At 36.7% G+C, this 24,145-nt stretch overlaps 1 protein-coding gene across 1 annotated transcript; it reads right to left on the bottom strand.

Annotated features, from left to right (window-relative positions):
• Positions 1–10,553: 10,553 nt before the first annotated feature.
• LOC130949513 (uncharacterized) lies at positions 10,554–12,021 on the bottom strand. Its single transcript, XM_057878207.1, has 6 exons — positions 11,703–12,021; positions 11,361–11,596; positions 11,070–11,285; positions 10,878–10,970; positions 10,702–10,803; positions 10,554–10,577 (listed from the first exon to the last, which is right to left on the bottom strand). The coding sequence occupies exons 1-6, from the start codon at positions 12,019–12,021 to the stop codon at positions 10,554–10,556; spliced, it is 990 nt and encodes a 329-aa protein (XP_057734190.1).
• Positions 12,022–24,145: the final 12,124 nt, after the last annotated feature.

The raw sequence follows: 24,145 nt of genomic DNA, 5'->3' as shown, positions 1-24,145 counted from the left end.
CCCTCCAACGAATTCCTCCATTCGGCGACATTTGATTGTAGCTTCCCACCTTGCCCTTGAAGTAGACATATCAAAGCACTCTCAATTGTCTGCATCCTTATTGGTGCACGAAATTGTGATCATCAATGGCGCCATCAACATGGTACGCTCAATTGCAATCTCAACTCTTTATCACAACTTCGCACAACTAACCAGCAAGTGCACTGGGTCGTCCAAGTAATAAACCTTACGCGAGTAAGGGTCGATCCCACGGAGATTGTTGGTATGAAGCAAGCTATGGTCATCTTGTAAATCTCAGTCAGGCAGATTCAAATGGTTATGGATGAATTATGAATAAAGCATAAAATAAAGATAGAGATACTTATGTAGTTCATTAGTGAGAATTTCAGATAAGCGTATGGAGATGCTTTGTCCCTTCCGTCTCTCTGCTTTCCTACTGTCTTCATCCAATCCTTCTTACTCCTTTCCATGGCAAGCTGTATGTTGGGCATCACCGTTGTCAGTGGCTACAGTCCCGTCCTCTCAGTGAAAATATTCAACGCGCTCTGTCACAGCACGGCTAATCATCTGTCGGTTCTCAATCAGGTTGGAATAGAATCCAGTGATTCTTTTGCGTCTGTCACTAACGCCCAGCCTTCAGGAGTTTGAAGCTCGTCACAATCATTCAATCATTGAATCCTACTCTGAATACCACAGACAAGGTTTAGACCTTCCGGATTCTCTTGAATGCCGCCATCAATTCTAGCTTATACCACGAAGATTCCGATTAAGGAATCCAAGAGATAAACATTCAAGCCTTGTTTGCTTGTAGAATGGAAGTGGTTGTCAGGCACGCGTTCATAAGTGAGAATGATGATTAGCGACACATAATCATCACATTCATCAAGTTCTTGAGTGCGAATGAATATCTTAGAAATAGAACAAGCCGAATTGAATAGAAGAACAATAGTAATCGCATTAATACTCGAGGTACAGCAGAGCTCCACACCTTAATCTATGGTGTGTAGAAACTCCACCGTTGAAAATACATAAGAACAAGGTCTAGGCATGGCCGTGAGGCCAGCCCCCAAAACGTGATCAAAAGATTCAAAGATCTAAAGATCAGAATACAATAGCAAAAGGTCCTATTTGTAGAGAACTTGTAACCTAGGGTTTACAAAAATGAGTAAATGACATAAAAATCCACTTCCGGGCCCACTTGGTGTGTGCTTGGGCTGAGCATTGAAGCTTTCATGTGTAGAGACTTCTCTTGGAGTTAAACGCCAGCTTTTGTGCCAGTTTGGGCGTTTAATTCCCATTCTTGTGCCAGTTCCGGCGTTTGACGCCGGGCAGTTTTGAGCTGATTTGGAACGCTAGTTTGGGCCATCAAAGCTTGGGCAAAGTATAGACTATTATATATTGCTGGAAAGCCCAGGATGTCTACTTTCCAACGCAGTTGAGAGCGCGCCAATTGGGCTTCTGTAGCTCCAGAAAGTCCACTTCGAGTGCAGGGAGGTCAGAATCCAACAGCATCTGCAGTCCTTTTCAGCCTCTAAATCAGATTTTTGCTCAAGTCCGTCAATTTTAGCCAGAAAATACCTGAAATCACAGAAAAACATACAAACTCATAGTAAAGTCTAGAAAAGTGAATTTTAACTAAAAACTAATAAAAATATAATAAAAACTAACTAAAACATACTAAAAACATACTAAAAACAATGCCAAAAAGCGTATAAATTATCCGCTCATCACAACACCAAACTTAAATTGTTGCTTGTCCCCAAGCAACTGAAAATCAAATAAGATAAAAAGAAGAGAATATGCAATGAATCCCAAAAACATCTATGAAGATCAGTATTAATTAGATGAGCGGGGCTTTTAGCTTTTTGCCTCTGAACAGTTTTGGCATCTCACTTTATCCTTTGAAATTCAAAATGATTGGCTTCTATAGGAACTCAGAATCCAGATAGTGTTATTGATTCTCCTAGTTAAGTGTGATAATTCTTGAACACAGCTACTTTATGAGTCTTGGCTGTAGCCCAAAGCACTCTGTCTTCCAGTATTACCACCGGATACATACATGCCACAGACACATAATTGGGTGAACCTTTTCAGATTGTGACTCAGCTTTGCTAGAGTCCCCAATTAGAGGTGTCCAGGGTTCTTAAGCACACTCTTTTTGCCTTAGATCACAACTTTATTTTTTTCTTTCTTTTCTTTTTCTTTTTCTTTTTTTTCGTTTTTTTTTTGTATTCACTGCTTTTTCTTGTTTCAAGTATCATTTTTATGATTTTTCAGATCCTCAGTAACATGTCTCCTTTTTCATCATTCTTTCAAGAGCCAACATTCATGAACAACAAATTCAAAAGACATATGCACTGTTCAAGCATACATTCAGAAATCAAAGGCATTGCCACCACATCAAAATAATTAATCTGTTATAAAATTCAAAATTCATGCAATTCTTCTCTTTTTCAATTAAGAACATTTTTCATTTAAGAAAGGTGATGGATTCATAGGACATTCATAACTTTAAGGCATAGACACTAAGACACTAATGATCATAAGACACAAACATAGATAAACATAAGCATAAAATTTCGAAAAACAGGAGAATAAAGAACAAGGAGATTAAAGAACGGGTCCACCTTAGTGATGTCGGCTTGTTCTTCCTCTTGAAGATCTTATGGAGTGCTTGAGCTCCTCAATGTCTCTTCCTTGCCTTTGTTGCTCCTCTCTCATGATTCTTTGATCTTCTCTAATTTCATGGAGGAGGATGGAATTTTCTTGGTGCTCCACCCTTAGTTGTCCCATGTTGGAACTCAATTCTCCTAGGGAGGTGTTGATTTGCTCCCAATAGTTTTGTGGAGGAAAGTGCATCCCTTGAGATATCTCAGGGATTTCATGATGAGTGGGATCTCTTGTTTGCTCCATCCTTTTCTTAGTGATGGGCTTGTCCTCATCAATGAGGATGTCTCCCTCTATGTCAATTCCAACTAAATAACAGAGGTGACAAATGAGATGAGGAAAGGCTAACCTTGTCAAGGTAGAGGACTTGTCCGCCACCTTATAAAGTTCTTGAGCTATAACCTCATGAACTTCTACTTCCTCTCCAATCATGATGCTATGAATCATGATGGCCCGGTCTATAGTAACTTCGGACTGGTTGCTAGTGGGAATGATTGAGCGTTGGATAAACTCCAATGATCCCCTAGCCATGGGATTAAGGTCATGCCTTCTTAGTTGAATCAGTTTCTCTCTTGAATCTCTCTTCCATTGGGCGCCCTCTTCACAAATGTCTGTGAGGACTTGGTCCAACCTTTGATCAAAGTTGACCCTTCTAGTGTAAGGGTGTTCATCTCCTTGCATCATGGGCAAGTTGAATGCCAACCTTACATTTTTTGGACTAAAATCTAAGCATTTTCCCCGAACCATTGTAAGCCAATTCTTTGGGTTCGGGTTCACACTTTGATCATGGTTCTTGGTGATCTATGCATTGGCATAGAACTCTTAAACCATTAAGATTCCGACTTGTTGAATGGGATTGGTAAGAACTTCCCAACCTCTTCTTCAGATCTCATGTCGGATCTCCGGATATTCACTCTTTTTGAGTTTGAAAGGGACCTCGGGGATCACCTTCTTCAAGGCCACAACTTCATAGAAGTGGTCTTGATGCACCCTTGAGATGAATCTCTCCATCTCCCATGACTCGGAGGTGGAAGCTTTTGCCTTCCCTTTCCTCTTTCTAGAGGTTTCTCCGGCCTTAGGTGCCATAAATGGTTATGGAAAAACAAAAAGCAATGCTTTTACCACACCAAACTTAGAAGGTTTGCTCATCCTTGAGTAAAAGAAGAAAGAAGAGAGTAGAAGAAGAAGAAAATGGAGGAGATGGAGGAGGCTATGTGGTTCGGCCAAGGGGGAGAAGTAGTGTGTAGGTTGTGTGAAAATAAAAGAGTGAAGATGGGTTTATATAGGAGTGGAGAGAGGGTGTATGGTTCGGTTATGAATGGGTGGGTTTGGGAGGGAAAGTGGTTTGAATTTGAATGGTGAGGTAGGTGGGGTTTTATGAAGGATGGATGTGAGTGGTGAAGAGAAAGATGGGATTTGATAGGTGAGGGGTTTTTGGGGAAGAGGTGGTGAGGTGATTGGTGAATGGGTGAAGAAGAGAGAGAGAGTGGTGGGGTAGGTGGGGATCCTGCGGGGTCCACAGATCCTGAGGTGTCAAGGAAAGTTCATCCCTGCACCAAGTGGCGAGCAAAAATGCTCTTTATGCCAATTCTGGCGTTAAACGCCGGGCTGGTGCCCATTTCTGGCGTTTAACGCCAGCTTCTTGCCCTTTCCTGGCGTTTAACGCCAGTCTGGTGCCCCTTTCTGGCGTTAAACACCCAGAATGGTGCCAGACTGGGCGTTAAATGCCCATTTGCTGCCCTTACTGGCGTTTAAACGCCAACAAGGTTTTCCTCCAGGGTGTGCTGTTTTTCTTTCTGTTTTTTATTCTGTTTTTGCTTTTTCAATTGATTTTGTGACTTTCCATGATCATCAACCTACAGAAAACATAAAATAACAAAGGAAAATAGATAAATATAACATTGGGTTGCCTCCCAACAAGCGCTTCTTTAATGTCAGTAGCTTGACAGTGGGCTCTCATGGAGCCTTACAGATACTCAGAGTAATGTTGGAACCTCCCAACACCAAACTTAGAGTTTGAATGTGGGGGTTCAACACCAAACTTAGAAGTTGGTTGTGGCCTCCCAACACCAAACTTAGAGTTTGACTATAGGGGCTCTGTTTGACTCTGTTTTGAGAGAAGCTCTTCATGCTTCCTCTCCATGGTTATAGAGGGATATCCTTGAGCCTTAAACACAAAGAATTCTTCATTCACTTGAATGATCAATTCTCCTCTGTCAATATCAACCACAGCCTTTGCTGTGGCTAGGAAGGGTCTGCCAAGGATGATGGATTCATCCATGCACTTCCCAGTCTCTAGGACTATGAAATCAGCAGGGATGTAATGGTCTTCAACTTTCACCAAAACATCCTCTACAAGTCCATAAGCTAGTTTTCTTGAATTGTCTGCCATCTCTAGTGAGATTCTTGTAGCTTGCACCTCAAAGATCCCTAGCTTCTCCATTACAGAGAGAGGCATAAGGTTTATGCTTGACCCTAGGTCACACAGAGTCTTCTTAAAGGTCATGGTGCCTATGGTACAAGGTATTGAGAACTTCCCAGTGTCCTGTCTCTTTTGAGGTAGTTTCTGCCTAGTCAAGTCATCCGGTTCTTTGGTGAGCAAAGGGGGTTCATCCTCCCAAGTCTCATTACCAAATAACTTGTCATTTAGCTTCATGATTGCTCGAAGGTATTTAGCAACTTGCTCTTCAATGACATATTCATCCTCTTCAGAGGAAGAATACTCATCCGAGCTCATGAATGGCAGAAGTAAATTTAATGGAATCTCTATGGTCTCATTATGAGCCTCAGATTCCCATGGTTCCTCATTACGGAACTCATTGGAGGCCAGTGGACGTCCATTAAGGTCTTCCTCAGTGGCGATCACTGCCTCTTCCTCCTCTCCAAGTTCGGCCATGTGGGTCATGTTAATGGCCTTGCATTCTCCTTTTGGATTCTCTTCTGTATTGCTTGGAAGAGTACTAGGAGGGAGTTCAGTAATTTTCTTGCTCAGCTGTCCCACTTGTGCCTCCAAATTCCTAATAGAGGACCTTGTTTCAGTCATGAAACTTTGAGTGGTTTTGATTAGATCAGAGACCATGGTTGCTAAGTCAGAGTGGCTCTGCTTAGAATTATCTGTCTGTTGCTGAGAAGATGATGGAAAAGGCTTGCAATTGCTAAACCTGTTTCTTCCACCATTATTGTTGTTGAAACCTTGTTGAGGTCTCTGTTGATCCTTCCATGAGAGATTTGGGTGATTTCTCCATGAAGAATTATAGGTGTTTCCATAGGTTCTCCCATGTAATTCACCTCTTCCATTGAAGGGTTCTCAGGATCATAAGCTTCTTCTTCAGATGAAGCATCCTTAGTACTGCCTGGTGCAACTTGCATTCCAGACAGACTTTGAGAGATCATATTGACTTGCTGAGTCAATATTTTGTTCTGAGCTAATATGGCATTCAGAGTATCAATCTTAAGAACTCCTTTCTTCTGATTTGTCCCATTATTCACAAGATTCCTTTCAGAAGTGTACATGAATTGGTTATTTGCAACCATTTCAATGAGTTCTTGAGCTTCTGCATGCATCTTCTTCAAATGAAGAGATCCTCCAGCAGAGCTATCCAATGACATCTTAGACAGTTCAGACAGACCATCATAGAAGATTCCTATGATGCTCCATTCAGAAAGCATGTCAGAGGGACACTTTCTGATCAATTGTTTGTATCTTTCCCAAGCTTCATAGAGGGATTCACCTTCCTTCTGTCTGAAGGTTTGGACTTCCACTCTAAGCTTACTCAATTTTTGAGGTGGAAAGAACTTTGCCAAGAAGGCATTGACTAGCTTTTCCCAAGAGTTCAGGCTTTCTTTAGGTTGTGAGTCCAACCATATCCTAGCTATGTCTCTTACAGCAAAAGGGAATAGCATAAGTCTGTAGACCTCAGGGTCAACCCCATTAGTCTTGACAGTGTCACATATTTGCAAGAATTCAGCTAAAAACTGATGAGGATCTTCCAATGGAAGTCCATGGAACTTGCAATTATGTTGCATTAGAGAAACTAATTGAGGCTTAAGCTCAAAGTTGTTTACTCCAATGGCAGGGATAGAGATGCTTCTCCCATAGAAGTTGGGAGTAGCTGCAGTAAAGTCACCCAGCACCTTCCTTGCATTGTTGGCATTGTTGTTGTTTTCTGCTGCCATGTCTTCTTCTTTGAAGAATTCTGTTAGGTCCTCTACAGAGAGTTGTGCTTTAGCTTCTCTTAGCTTTCGCTTCAAGGTCCTTTCAGGTTCAGGGTCAGCCTCAACAAGAATGCTTTTTTCTTTGCTCCTGCTCATATAAAAGAAAAGAGAACAAGAAAATATGGAATCCTCTATGTCACAGTATAGAGATTCCTTGAGGTGTCAGAGGAAAAGAAAAATAGAAGGAAGAGGTAGAAGAACTCGAACTTATCAAGAAAGATGGAGTTCGAATTGTGCATTAAGGAGGAGTGTTAGTCCATAAATAGAAGGATGTGAGAAGAGGGGAAGAAATTTTTGAAAATAAATTAAAAAGATTTTAAAAACATTTTGAAAAAAAACTAATTGATTTTCGAAAATTAAGAGTGGAAAAGAAATCAAGTGATTTTTGAAAAAGATTTTGAAATTAGAAATCAAAAAGATATGATTGAAAACTATTTTGAAAAAGATGTGATTAAAAATATATGATTTAAAAGTTATGGTTTTAAAAAGATGTGATTGAGAAGATATGATTTGAAAAACAATTTAAAAAGATTTGATTTTTAAAATTAATGACTTGGCTAACAAGAAAAGATACGATTCAGACATTAAACCTTTCTCAACAGAAAAGGTAACATACTTGAAATGTTGAATCAAATCATTAATTGTTAGCAAGTATCTTTGAAAATGGAAAGAAATTGATTTTGAAAATATATGATTGAAAAGATATGATTTGAAAAAGATTTGATTTTAAAAAATTTTGAAAACTTGAAAAAAATTGGTATTAAAAACAAAATCTTCCCTCTTGTGCCATCCTAGCGTTAAATGCCCAGAATGGTATCCATTCTGGCGTTTAACGCCCAAAACACTACCTCTTTGGGCATTAAACGCCCAGCCAGGCACCCTGGCTGGCGTTTAAACGCCAGTTTTCCTTCCTCACTGGGCGTTGTGAACGCCCAGCTTTTTCTGTGTAATTCCTCTGCTGAATGTTCTGAATCTTCAATTCTCTGTATTATTGACTTGAAAAGACACAAATTAAAAATTTTTTTTTGGATTTTTAATAATGAGAAATAATCAAAATGAAGTTAAGATCAAATAAACAATGCATGCAAGACACCAAACTTAGAAGTTTGTATACTACTGACACTAACAAACTGAGAATGCATATGAGAAATAACAAAACACACAAAACAAGAGAATTTAAAGATCAGAGCAAGGAAATCATCAAGAACAACTTGAAGATTAATGAAGACACATGCATGAATTCGAAAAATGCAAGAAGAACAGAAACATGCAATTGACACCAAACTTAAAATGAGACACTAGACTCAAACAAGAAACATACAATATTTTTGGTTTTTATGATTTTGTAATTTTTTTGGATTTTTCGAAAATTAAGTGGAAAAGAAAATAAAGATATCAAAATTCTTAATGAGAATTCCAGGAATCATGCAATGTTAGTCTAAAGCTTCAGTCTAAAGAAATTAGACATGGCTAGCCAAGCTTCAGCAGGACATTGCATTCAAGAGCTAAATTGATGAGAATCAATCAGCTTTGGTGATGATAAGAATATCACCTTGAAACACTAGAATTCATTCTTAAGAACTCTGAAGAAAAATGCCTAATCTAAGCAACAAGATGAACCGTCAGTTGTCCAAACTCAAACAATCCCCGGCAACGGCGCCAAAAACTTAGTGCACGAAATTGTGATCATCAATGGCGCCATCAACATGGTACGCTCAATTGCAATCTCAACTCTTTATCACAACTTCGCACAACTAACCAGCAAGTGCACTGGGTCGTCCAGGTAATAAACCTTACGCGAGTAAGGGTCGATCCCACGAAGATTGTTGGTATGAAGCAAGCTATGGTCGTCTTGTAAATCTCAGTCAGGCAGATTCAAATGGTTATGGATGAATTATGAATAAAGCATAAAATAAAGATAGAGATACTTATGTAGTTCATTGGTGAGAATTTCAGATAAGCGTATGGAGATGCTTTGTCCCTTCCGTCTCTCTGCTTTCCTACTGTCTTCATCCAATCCTTCTTACTCCTTTCCATGGCAAGCTGTATGTTGGGCATCACCGTTGTCAGTGGCTACAGTCCCGTCCACTCAGTGAAAATGTTCAACGCGCTCTGTCACAGCACGGCTAATCATCTGTCGGTTCTCAATCAGGTTGGAATAGAATCCAGTGATTCTTTTGCGTCTGTCACTAATGCCCTGCCTTCAGGAGTTTGAAGCTCATCACAGTCATTCAATCATTGAATCCTACTCAGAATACCACAGACAAGGTTTAGACCTTCCGGATTCTCTTGAATGCCGCCATCAATTCTAGCTTATACCACGAAGATTCCGATTAAGTAATCCAAGAGATAAACATTCAAGCCTTGTTTGCTTGTAGAACGGAAGTGGTTGTCAGGCACGCGTTCATAAGTGAGAATGATGATGACCGTCACATAATCATCACATTCATCAAGTTCATGAGTGCGAATGAATATCTTAGAACAAGAACAAGCCGAATTGAATAGAAGAACAATAGTAATCGCATTAATACTCGATGTACAGCAGAGCTCCACACCTTAATCTATGGTGTGTAGAAACTCCACCGTTGAAAATACATAGGAACAAGGTCTAGGCATGGCCGTGAGGCCAGTCCCCAAAACGTGATCAAAAGATTCAAAGATCTAAAGATCAGAATACAATAGCAAAATGTCCTATTTGTAGAGAACTAGTAGCCTAGGGTTTACAGAATTGAGTAAATGACATAAAAATCTACTTCCAGGCCCACTTGGTGTGTGCTTGGGCTGAGCATTGAAGCTTTCATGTGTAGAGACTTCTCTCGGAGTTAAACGCCAGCTTTTGTGCCAGTTTGGGCGTTTAACTCCCATTCTTGTGCCAGTTCCGGCGTTTAACGTCGAGCAGTTTTGAGCTGATTTGGAACGCCGGTTTGGGCCATCAAATCTTGAGCAAAGTATGGACTATTATACATTGCTGGAAAGCCCAGGATGTCTACTTTCCAACGCAGTTGAGAGCGCGCCAATTGGGCTTCTGTAGCTCCAGAAAGTCCACTTCGAGTGCAGGGAGGTCAGAATCCAACAGCACCTGCAGTCCTTTTCAGCCTCTAAATCAGATTTTTGCTCAGGTCCCTCAATTTCAGCAAGAAAATACCTGAAATCACAGAAAAACACACAAACTCATTAGAAAAGTGAATTTTAACTAAAAACTAATAAAAATATAATAAAAACTAACTAAAACATACTAAAAACATACTAAAAATAATGCCAAAAAGCGTATAAATTATCCGCTCATCACTTATCTTCTCGGCAGCTACTTCATCCTCCATTGCCTGTCTTTTTGTCTTTTCGGCTGCTACTTCATCCTCCACTGCCTGCTTTTTTGTCTTCTCAACTACTACTTCATCCTCCACTACCTGCCTTTTTGTCTTCTCGGCTGCTACTTTATCCTCCACTGCCTTCCTTTTTAATTTTTCGGCCGCCAACTTTGCTTGTAGTTAAAGAAGCACCCTTTGGGTCTCCTCCCTTTGAACTCCATTGCTCGGCTGATGGGAATTCATACCAAAGACATGGCTAGAAGTCGGCCCAAAACCTATGCCATGCACTCTACCCGAGTGTTCCTTTCCGAGAGCTTGAACAAGTGAATCATTCTGAGATAATAGTCTAGAGAATTCATCACGCTACTCAATAGCCTCAATTCTTTCCTACACACATATATAAGCAAACATAAGCATTTATTAGCTAGTTGCTAACTGCATAGACTTCTAATAAAATTTTAAAAATAAAACATACGAGAAACTACTTCGCGATTCTTAACACATTACTTACACCAATAGTCTGAGCTACATCATGAATATAGGAGCCATTAGGTCTTTTATGCGTTAAGAGATACAACTCTCCTCTACCAACTCTCCTCCCTTGTCGTTTCGACTATAATAATAATGATGACAAAGTGAATATGTAGACTGAGAGATGGTTCAAAAACATTCTCAAAAATAAATTACCTCTTCTTCTCCAAGCCTTGCCAAGCTTTTCGATCTGCCAATGTGGGTGTAAAGCTGCTTTGATCGATTCTCAACATTTTTCTTACACTTCTCCTATCATGCCATCAAAAGCAAGAGTTACTAGACACTAGTTCTGACTAACTCAATGTAACATAAATAAAATTTTTCTGTTATAAAATAAAAATATATTACCTTTGTCTCTTCACTATTACGATAATTGAGGTACCATCTCCAATCATCTGCAGTAATTTCCGATGGGCGGTGTTCAATATTTTCTTCAAGAGTCTGTTCTGAGGCATAACAATGATGGTATAACCTGTTTCTGGTTTCCTTCCAAGTCCTTCCTAGCATTTTTAATATTATATGCTTGATAATTGCTCCACAATCTTCATCAAAATGGAACATTTCCTGCAACAGTAAAATTAAATTGTCAGTAGGGTTCAAATTATAAGTCCGGAATGGTACAAAAATATAAGTTTTTACCTTTACACATTCATTATAGACCTTGTCCCTGGTGTGAACCTTTCTCCAGTCCTTCTCGCAAATTGAGAATTTGGTGTAGTCAGATCCTAGCAGTCTGAGAATGCCGCTCAATATGCTAGCTTCATCCCCAACTGGTTGTAGTTCACTGTTGAATCTCAGTACAATCTTTCTTCCGTTAGGTGGCTTCATAGCTTCCTTCACACTCAATTTGAGATGTTTGATTGTGCCATCGGATTCTGTAAATCATAGTTATTCTGTGTGAGTTACCATTGTGGCCAAGATGCGATGAAATCATAGGAAAATAGCTGAATGGAAAATTTTATTAAATAAATTCGTGTATACCAATTGTTTTAACATCCCAAAATTCAGTGGTCTTGCATCTCTTGCGCTTTTGAGCCTTCGATGCAGCAAATAGGTTGTCAACATGTTGTTCAAAATAACCTACCTCATCTGCCTCTGGGTATAAGTCTTTAGTGTTTGGCTCCAAGTTTTGAACATCATTTGTGCAAGCCTGTGGAGTAGGCGGTTGTTCGCTACGGGACAGACGAAAGGGGCGTAAAGACGAGGATGCGGGGGCACCACTACCACTGGGCAGGGAATTAGGCAGTCTGTTTGTTAGGAAGTTGAAGCCGGAGCAGATCCTACTTGAGGCTGCTGACATGCTAATGACCTATCCAGGGCATCTTTCCTGACTACATTCGGATTAAAAAAAAGTGATAATAATTAATATATAGTTATTAATATTTATTAATATACAAAAAGGACACTAGCAGACACCAGTTAATATTTTTTAAACTTTTACATTTATGACATATTGATAATAAACAATTTATAGTATAAGACCAGAGACTATAGTTAAGAGTGATGACGAAAGAATAGATAGCACAATTGAGTAAAGACTACATATTCATTCTAATTTTATGCATGTCATCATCTGTGCTCTCTATCTTCTGACAAAAACACATCCAAATGCCTCCTCTCCTCATGCATGACCATCAATGATGAGTATAACGAATAACAGTGTGATGAATATAATACATAATAAACAAATTAATGTCAAATTTGAGATGATTGAACCTGTTAAATTTGGATCAATTTGCTAGTGAACTTCCTAACAAGTAAAGATAATAGATAATTTAATCAGAATTATAAAATATACTAACAATTAAAGGTATTAATGAAGTGGCAAAGGTTAAAAACACAAATTCTCATAATAGATCTATATATACTGAATTAAAAAGATAAACCAATTAATATTTATTAACTTCTTAATTTTATAACATATTGATAATAATTAACATATAGTATGAGAACAAAGGCTGAAGTTAAGGGTTATGACATAAGAAAAGAGAGCACACATGTGTAAAATGCCATGTTCATTCTATATTTAATGCATGTTATCATATGTGCTCATTATCTTCTAACAACAATACGCCTAAATACCTCCTCTTCTCATTTATAATAATTGATTATGAGTATAAAGCATAACAGGAAATACATCTATTATAGTATGATGATAAATCAATTTGATGAATGTAAGTTGATGGAAGCAATTGAGTTCGGAAAAAATTTTTTACTTAATACCCTAACAAGTGAAGATAATTGTTACTCATAGTTAAGAGATATAAGGTTTTTTTCTTATAAATAGGATTGACTTAAGAACTATTGACAAGGGAAGATGTCCTTGAACCCTTCAATTTACATGGCACAAAATTAACGTGCAATATGATCAATAATTTTTTTTCAACTTTCTTTTGTTTGTTCTCTTTTTAAATATTTTAAAAAATAACTTAATGGGAATTATTTCTACATAAATTGAGATGTACATGTGCGTGATTCACAGGCAATCATTATCAACAACAAAATTCAAGATTAAGCAATGCTCTTGAACAATGTATGGCAACAACATTTGCCCAGCAGACCAACCCTAGTCCCATTAAGAATATTAAAAACACATTCAAATATACAATTAAACCCTAATTCAGAATTCCCCATCACTGAATAGTACTCCCCATCAACGAATCCTACTCCCCATTAATAAATTAACTCAGCTAATAACATCATGAGAAGCTTGCATGTCAACTATGAACTCATTATTGGCCTCAATTTCAATCACTAAATCAATGATTGAGCACAGGGGGACCAGTGGTGCTTACTCGCAGTGGGAGGATTGGATTGACGGTGAGAGAGAAACGATTGGGCCTCCGGCAGAGAGAGAAGAGGCTCCAGGACACAAGGTCACCGCGGAGACAGACGTCTTCTTCCTTTCGATGGTGATGACAATGGAAACCAAGGATGGGTACGGTGACGCCACAGCTCCGAGCACAGACGTGGAGGAGAAGACTAGGACAATGCAAGCTTTGGAGGGGCTCGACTATATGAATGGTTTAGTAATGGGGGAAGAATAAGGATTATGGTAGTGGCGGTGGCTTCTTTGATTTGAAAACTGAAGGAGCTGAGTAACAGTGAATGGATAGTTAATCGGGTCCTCAAAATTTATAAACAACAACAACAACAACAACAACAATAATAATAATAATAATAAATTTAAAAGTGGTCAATGTGGATTTTTCTAAGAGGATGCAAATATTAATAATAAGTAAAACTGGACCAAAATCAAAGTATTATAATAAAAATATAATTAACAATATAAGCAATGTTATCTGTAACACCTCGTTATCCTAGCCTTACCTCTAGCTATAAAGTAAAGGATAACAAAGTATCACGACAGTTCTAAAACTTAAAATATATAATGTATATCCAAAAATTTATATAACAAGAAGCCTGATGAAGGAATAAAAACTCAAAGTCGCACAAAGCGGAATTATGAAACATGAAGCATTCACACACAATGACTAAGAACGTAGGCACGGACAGAACAAGACATAATATATACAAAACCTTATAGATAGCTCCAGTAAACACAAGGTAATAATTAAATTAAACAATATATATATATATATATATATATATATATATATATATATATATATATATATAGTATGATATACAAAAAGAGGACTAGTCACAGCCTGCGGAGTTTAGGCCAGCTAGTCAACTGATATACAACAGAGTTTTAGAGTTTAAAATAGTAACAACCTATCTCTCAAAGTATTTAGAAATAAAGCCTCTAAGGCAACAAAGTTATATAAATACTGGTGCACGAATTCCCACACTTTCATACAACTGTACCAGCAAGTGCACTGGGTTGTCCAAGTAATACCCGAGCGAGTCAGGGTCGATCCCACGAGCATTGTGGTTTGAAGCAAGCTATGGTTATCTTACAGGTCTTAGTCAGGCAAAATCAAGAGTTGATAGATAAATATTTGTGAGATCTAAACTAAGTTGGCATGTAAATAAAGAAAAAGGGCAATTAGTAATAGGAACACAGTTGAAGATTGGAGTTGCTTTGTCTTTCTAAATTAACTCTGGTAGCACTGTCTTCTTTGCTTGTGAGTGATCTGTTCTATGGCAGGCTGTATGTGATCAATGCCATGGGCCGTGGACATCAATATCCTCTGCTCCAGATTAAACTCCATTGGCATCCAATTTGACGGAGCGTAAAGCTCTAGGAGTTCATTCTCTTGGTGATCCTACTCAAAACATCACAGACAAGGTCGAATCTTTCAGAACAGAGAATGCTGCTTCTTTGGGTTCTAGCCTCTACCACAAAGACCCTAATTTTCCTGAATATCGGCTGAACTGGTGTCTCGAGAAGTCCCCAACAAAGTCGTGGATTAGCCGTCTGAGAGATGTATAAACATAGCTGGCGATTTGTGCTTTCCAGTCACGTATTCACATGAACCTAAGTAGACACAGGTGTTTGTCAGGCACGCTCGTCTTAGTATGATGAATAGAGCTGATTGTCACTGATAATCCTATTCATCATGTTGAAGAGTGAGTATACATCTTAGAATTAAATCAAACACGGATCGAAGAAGAAACAGTAATACTTTTATTAATTCATAGGACTCAGCAGGGCTCCTCCCCTCAACCTAGGAGATTTAGAAACTCATACTGAAAAGAAAATACAATAATAGGATTCGAAAATATGGTAAAAGGTGGCTGAAGCTTTGTAAAAAGGTCTAAGAAGGTAAAAAGAACCCCGAATAACATAAATCTAATCCCTTAAATACTAAACAAATGACTAGTAAGGGTAAAACAGTCTTTTGAGTACTAAAATCCACTTTTGTGGCCCACTTGGTGAGTGTTTGGGCTGAGCTTTGATGAGATCCACATGCTAGGAGGCCTCTAGGGTCTTGAGTGCTGGCTAGGGGGTCCTCTCTGGGAGTTTGGAGGCTGGGCTTTGCTCTTTGAGCGCTGGACGCCTGGAAGGGGTCAGGAAGCTAGCGTTGGATGCCAGTTTTGGGCCCTTTAATCTGAAACAATGTATAAACTATTATACATTACTGGAAAGCCCTGGAAGTCAGCATTCCATAGTTGTTAAGAACGCGCCATTTGAACTTCTGTAGCTCTAGAAAAGCTCTTCTGAGTGCAAGGAGGTCAGATTTGGACAACATCTGCAGTGCTTTCTCTGTCTCTGAATCAGACTTTTGCTCCAGCTCCTCAATTTCAGCTAGAATATACCTGAAATTGTCCAAAAACACACAAACTCAAAGTAGAATCCAGAAAGGTGAATTTAACACTAAAACCTATAAAAACTTAATAAAAATTAAACAAAACACAATGAAAACTATATGAAAAAGATGCCAAAAAGCATATAAAATATCCGCTCATCAAATACAAAGGGTGAGAGAATAACTACATCGAAATAATCAAAATAAAATAGGTGATAAAAGATCCTCCGCTCCGTTACCATCTCACAACTCACCGAGGTGGGTTACGACCTGCATCTGAAAAACAACAACAACATATAGTTTGAGAATCGGAGGTTCTCAGTATGGTAATAGTGCCCAAAATGTAAGATGTAAGGTTCTGGGACGCCGAACGCAATCCTAGAACTTCACACCAACCAGATATTCAAGCTTAACAAAATAAATAACTTAAACCATAAACATTAAACAAGGTTATCTAAACTTAGAAAATTTCTAACTAAAACTAGTCACGGCTGTCCCACAGCCTTCACCAACCTACCCTCTATTTGATCCCATCACCACCACCTACCTAACCTCATCAACACCATACAATTACAGATAATGCAAGCAAGTATACACAGTTAATATTCATATATAGTAAGTAATTCAAGAAGTAAGTAGGCATATTATATATTTAAGAAAACTGCAAGTAATCAAAGCAAACAAGTACATAAGAGATGCATATGATGAATGTCTGTCCTATTGGCTGTGATATCACATGTCGGTTATAGTTCCAAACCTGACACATAATCCGGTTGGCAACTCCCGGATTAGTCCTTCTGTTGCGCATACTCAGGAGAAATAATTCCAAGGGATGAGTGCCCTACTACCTTCTCCTTTCAGAGAGAAACGTTTCGAGGGAGAGTGCCCTACTACCTTCCTCTGGATGCCACATGATTCTGTGGGTTAATGCCCTACCACCTTGCAACCAGAGAGAGAATGCATACTCAGGAGGAATAATTTCGAGGGATGAGTGCCCTATCACCTTCTCCATGAGTGAGAAATGTGAATGGGAAGTCCAGTTTCAACCCTCACATCCGAATGTAGGCGGATGATTGCCACAACCTCTACGACGAAGAACAAAGCATATCACAATCACATAACCCATCTCAGAGCCCACTGCTCATAGAACACTTCCATGCATACTCATTCCATTAACCATAATCATCCATCATCAATATTACAATTCATCATCAATCCGGCTCCCCATTAGTTCACCAAACAACTCCATCCAACTGACATACCAAGCCTAAGTCACCGTCTTCTAAACCTTTTACCAAAATTTATTCTAGTTAGATTCACTTATGGTATTCTCTATGATTCAAAGCATAAAAACAAGTTAACACACCCTAGATAAGCTTTATGGAAGTTCACAAGCTTGCCAGGAAGGTAAAACAGTTAAAAATAAGGTTTTCATTGAAAAACAGGGCAGTGTGCGTAGGCACACCCAGAAGAGTTTTTCCAGCTTGTGCGTATGCATAATGTTGTGCGTACACACAACTTGCAAATTTCACAGAATGTGTGTGCAGTGGACACTCTCAACAGTAGGCATATTCCTGTGTGTGCCTGTGCACCAGAGTGTGCATATCCACGTCTTCTTAAAAATTACAGGATGAGCGTGCACACAACGGTGTGTGTATGCGCAAGTCAAAATATGGCCTCTATTTAAAGCACACACACAGTAGTGTGCATGGGCACACATACCAAAAATCAAAAATTCTGCAACATCACAGAATATCAAATTTTTTACACCAACTTCCAACGATCATATCTTTTTATAAAAAATTCTGATTCCCACAAAATCTATATCGTTTTAAATCTCTTTGAATTATCTTTAATTTGATACAAAATTCAATCAATTTTAAAAATTGTAGCTCAAGATATGATCCGCCAAAGTTGGCCTAAAACCTATTTTTACCAAAAACCTTAAAAACTCAATTTCACCAAAACTCTCAATTCAAAACCAAACTATTCACAACCCAATAATACCAAAATCACTCAAGAATCCATACTAAACACTCCTTAACCATATCAATCATTCAATAATTTAAACCATTTAATACTCACCTCCTCCAACACTAAATTCAACCTAATATCACATCCAATTTCCTTAATACCATCATTCAAATTCCCAACAATCATCAATACTACATGTATCAAAACTTTCATCTAAATAGTCTTATTATCATCAATCAATCCATTCACTTCATCAAACCTCCTCACTCATTTATTTTCAGCATGAACCACAATAACCAACAATCAAAATCATCATCAACATCCATCTTCAAACCTCAACACCCACCAACATAACTCATCAATAATCATCATCTACCAACATATATGTCATCACATTCAATCTTATTCAACCTCCATCCAAACCATCATCAAGCAATACATTTATATACAATTAATCGTACAATCACATCATTCAAACCTATCTTAATGTCAACTAGCCTAAATGTCTAGAAACATTATATATTACATAAAGAAAACTAAAACCATACCTTGGCCGATTCTCACGCAACTCAAAACACCAAGCAAAGCCACCAAGCTCAAAACCACCAAGCATCACTCCAACAAACTCCAAAACTCAATCTAACATCATACAAAAATAACTAAACACAAGAGTTTAGTGAGACCTTACCTTATCCAATGGCACTAGGGGGAGAAACCCAACAATATACCAATGCTAGATCACCCCTAAACAAAGAAAACTATGAAAATTTCAATCTAACAAAGACACAACTCGAATTTGTCAAAGAATAAATAAATGGAACCTAGGATTCGAGTTTCTTACCACTTTGTTTAGATAGAATTAAAGAGCTTGGCAAGATTTTAGCGTGGCTGCAAATGGCTCATCAATCGGAGCTCTGTAACTCAAGTTATGATCACCGGAAGTGGAAGATGAATAGTGACCAAAACCTTTGCTTTCTTCTCTCTCAAAGCTGCGCCCACTTTCTTGTTTTTAGGGTGGAATGAGCTGATTGCTCATTAGTTAGGGTATTTATATGTTGTACTTGAGTCCGGTCCAACCCGTTAGCGTTTTAGGTCCGTGTGACCCATTTTGGGCCAAAACCTTTAAGAATAGTGCCCGGTTTTCAATTCTAAATTATTTTTATCCTTTCAAAATAATAAATTCAATTTTCAAAATATTATTTTCCAAAATACGTAATACCTAACAAACTAGAGCCGGTACTGCCAGCTTAAGCACCGGTACACATTTTTACAAAAATATTTTGCAAAAGATATATTTTTCCACTCAGAAAAATCTATTAAATTCAAATTTCACCTTTTTATTTTCAAAATATCATTTCTATATTTTCTAACTTATTTTGAGAAATTAAATTATTATTTTATTAAAACGGTTAAGTCAGTTCTTACATCATCACTACAGCAGGTTAAGAGAATGCAAATAATAAGAATAAGAAACACCAGATTAAAATAAAAATAATAAAAATAATTATAATTATAATAATAATATTATTACTATTATAATAATAATTATTATAATAGTAACGATGACACTAATATTTTTTTACAATTATAATATAATAATATTATCTGATTATAAATTAATATGATTGCATTAATTTGGGTTAAAATAAATTACTAAATTATTTGGATAAATTAAACTATGTTAAAATTTTAGGTTATGAATGTAGTGCATAATTATAGATCTTAATTAGTTAGTCCTGTCTACTAATTAATCCATGTCATCTTGTCAATATGATAGTCATGATTATAGAATGTAGTTTATTAAGCAGTTTCACCATCTTGTCAACACGATAAATATATATATATATATATATCACAACTAAAAAATGGTTTAATACAGACAGATTTACAGACAGATTTGGTATATATTACAGACGGATTTTTGGTTACCGACGAAATTACCGACGGATTTTGTCCCTCTGTAAAAGCCTCGTCGGAAATTATTTACCGACGGATTTTTTTCCGTCGGAAAATTACCGACGGATTTTTACCAGTTACCGACGGATTTTCCCCCTGTAAATTCTCCCTCCATTTCCTGAAGGCGACAAACTTACAGACGAATTTTTCGTCTGTAATTACAGACGGATTTTCTGCCTATAATTACAGACGGATTTTCCGTCTGTAATTATAGGTAGATTTTCAGACGGATTTTCCGTCTGTAATTACAGACGGGTTTTCCGTCTGTAATTACAGACGGATTTTTCGACAGATTTTCCGTCTGTAATTTAAACTTTGGAAAATCATGATTACAGACAGAAAATCCGTCTATAAATCCGTCTGTAAGGTAAAATAGAATTTTTTTTACTTTTTCTAATTACAAAATAAACTTGTTTTCATACAAAATAAATATAAATTTAATAAAAATTTTTATCTAATTTATATTCGAATATTTATAATATTTCAAAAAATAAACAAATTCATCGTATTATCAAACTAAAAGAAAGGTACTATATTAAACAAGCAAGTCAATATAATTCAAAGCATAAAGAAAATGTATTGATACATCAACTATAATCCTCAATATATTTTTCAACCATACTAAAACTATCAACCATACTAAAAGCTGTGTTATTCTCCATATTAAAACAGAAATTGAAAAATGCCAAAAATCTCTATATCAGTTTAGACCTCAGTTACAACAATCTCTCAGGTGAAATCTCATCTTCTCTTGGGAATCTATTGAAATTAGAAGTACTTGATCTTTTCCACAATCAACTCACTGGAGAAGTCCCTCCACAAGTTGGTGACATGAGTAGCTTGGGAGTGCTTTAATATTTAACTGTGTGTTAATTATGACAAAAAGCAACACACATCTGCAAGCTGTCAAAAAATTAATCCAAATGAAATAGCAACAAGAAATTAATATGTGATCAAGAATGTTCCTGACACGCAAAGCCAAGCATGGACAAGAATGGTTTAGATAATTGCAAGTAATTAACCTCCAAGTTCTTAAAATCTCCTATATAGTTAAGTTTTAAATGACAGGATTGAACTTCATATATGTAATTGAAAATGTGATCATAGTAGTTTAAAGCAATGCAAGACAACAATACAAGAAAAAACAATACCTGAATACTCTGAGTTGTGATGTTCTGATGGATCAGGAAGAATTATGAAAGTGATAGGTGGTGGTTATTGTGCTGATCAATTATGAAAATTGGTATTATACTATTATAGAAGTGGGGTTTAATTTTAACAACAAGAGAAGAAATAAAGAGGAAGATATTCTCAATTCTCAATAAAATAACTCAAAAAAATACACTATTATAGAAGTGGGGTTTAATTTTAACTCATTTTGTGCATTAATAAGCATGCACATTGAACAATTAGCTCGCCAATGCTTGCTTTATTTGCGCAAGTAGTTCTACACATTTTGAAGAGTTCACATTCTTTGTTACAAAATTTGAATCTAACCAACAGCTAATAATTGTTTTAATCCTTCATGTCATTGCTTACACAGCTAAAAAGAAGCAAATGGGACACTTGAAAAGTATAAAATGTTAGATAATTCTATGATGAAGAGGTTTTTGTGTGAAAAGAATAAAATAATATATAATTTATGTTAAAAATTAATAAAAATAAAATAATACATTCTCTTAAATAAGTATTTAATTATCTATTAAAGAAAATCTTTATTTTTTTTAGCATTTTTTCTCTTAGTTTTTTGTAATTATTGCAGCTGATTAAAAACTTATTAGTTACTTACATAACATTTTCAATAAGGGAGTCCATATAGGACGAGTTAATTAATAGGCTAACCAAACATTAAAAATCATTTGTAACATTACCAAAACCAGAAACACCATAGCCAGCTCCAAGTTCAATTACACGTTTTCCTTTAAGTTTAGCTGGAGAAAACCTTCCCTTTCTGCAATTCTGTTCCTGAAAAAAATAAATAAAGATACACCTTAAGATATTAGAAGGTGAGAGAAATTAGATGCAATATCTAAATAAGTTCATTAAAACCATGTTTAGATTCTAAAACTAAATTATATTTATGACAGGACAGTTCAGAAAATGTTAGGAGGATCAACAACTTACAAGAAATTTGGCAAAAACAAGTGATGAATCCCACACTTTTGTTCCTAAGTGCTTTGAATTGGGATCCTGACAAAACAAAATTGGCATTGTCAAATATTTTATAGATAAAGAGGAAAAAGAAAAAGGAAAACTTCGGGGGGTAAATAATCGAATAATGAATTCAAATCCTAGAAGCTAAAGAAGAAACAAGAGAACATCCCGAAGTAAAAAAATATAAAAATTCTAAGCTCATGAAAAATTATCAATCATGACTTGCAAATTTTCCAAGGGGACTCTTCCCTATAGCATTGTATATATCTAATCATTTCCGAGGATATCGACAGTACCTACTTATCGAGCAGAATCATAGAGTCACTAGGGCAACAATATGAGCCTCTTCTACACCAATCATACTACTCAAGAAGGTTTTTACTTGTACAAAATTTTAGCTTGCCTGACATAAATCATATCAACTAAGGCAAACCTCGCTCGGCTTAAAGGAAAATGTAACTTCAATATACTAAACGAACAAAGGTGTTAGCTGTTATTAATCTACCTGCATTAAGACTATATATATATATATATATATATATATATATATATATATATATATAATGCAAGTTCTGTTCACCAGTTCCATAAAGAACACCTTCTTCAAAGTACCTTCCTCTCAACAAAATGGGATAGTTATAGAAGGTATACTTGAAAAAGATAAATATACCTGAGTAAACTGCAATTCATGGCCCAAAACCTCCAGTGGCATTTCAAATGTGGTTGGAGAATTTAACCTGTTCGAACAAACACAAGTGGTATGACACACATCTATTCTAAAGCACATAACCAATAATGACATAAAACAGTAAAACTAAAGTGATATTACAACATATGTATTGACAGGCATCACCATATGATTTTCCTTAGGAGGGGGAAAAAATCAGAAAAGAACACTGCTGGCTGGCAGGCACAGAATGATTCAAAAGAATACAAATTTCAACAAATACCACTACTTAATAGCAATTTGTGCTATCATCCATCATAAGAAGAGGAAGTCAAAGCTCAATATGACATGCTAATCAAAGAAAAATAACCAAATAACATAAATAACTTCAAATCTTTATCCAGACAATAAAACAAACAGGTAGTGTTCAACCAAAGTGAAATCACAGAAACATCATATAGAACAGAAGAATTGACAGGTCCTATCAATAAAATGGGCAACACATCCCTTTAGATTATATAAGGTTAAGACTTGAGTTTAAGAAAGATACCTGTCAAGTGCCATAAGATCAAAGTCTGCTAAATGAAAAAATCCCAGATACGAAAGACATATCCAGAGGCTCTATCTCCCACCTGAGTTCATATATTGCTCTTAACCGCTGAAAAATAATAACAATAATTAAGAAAAAGAGCATAAATTTATGAAAAACATAGTAAAAAAGGAACAATGTTAGAAGGGGGAAGCAACAACATTGAAGAAATGAGAGTGAGAATGAAAGAGTGGTTCGAAATAAAGAAACATTTCTAGTTAAATTGTAAAGAAACATCTAGTTAGACACAAAGAACCTCACCTCCCATGTCGCTAGACCCTTCATGTAGCCAGGAAGACATTCAAATTCATATCTGACATATGTTCTGTCAATTAACCAAAAAAAGACAGTTAAAATATGTGAATATGATAGAGACGGTTATAATATTTAGCTTTCCACACAGAGATGTTCAAGGAAACAAAGTAAGAATGAAAATGAACTCTACTGTACACCAAAGGCATTCTCGCACTGACAGTTTTCCATAATATGAATAAGTGATCATTCAGTCATCCTCCTCAATAATTTTAACTTCATATCTTGGTATCTCTTTCAAACCAATAGAATCAGCAGCATGTGAAATGCTCATATTTATATCCTCACCTTCAAAAAAAATGGAACTAACACAAATCTGTAGAGTTTTAGAAGTGTTTGAAACACTTCACATAAAATGAGTGCCTTGATCAGATTAGAACTGCAGAGTACCTCTGATATTGTCGGATTCCTGAAGAACCAAGAGAGAAAAAAAGAAGCAAAGATCATATTGAAAGATCATTTTAGTCCTTTGACTAAGTAGGAATAACTCCATTTAGGCAGACACTTAATCAAAGCTACCACACACATTGAAATATCTATTATTGTCAAAACAGAT

The sequence above is a fragment of the Arachis stenosperma genome, chromosome 9, assembly GCF_014773155.1.
Source record: "Arachis stenosperma cultivar V10309 chromosome 9, arast.V10309.gnm1.PFL2, whole genome shotgun sequence".
Lineage (NCBI taxonomy): Eukaryota > Viridiplantae > Streptophyta > Magnoliopsida > Fabales > Fabaceae > Arachis > Arachis stenosperma.
The sequence above is the reverse complement of the archived record's forward strand: the minus strand, read 5'-3'. Positions and strand labels throughout refer to the sequence as shown.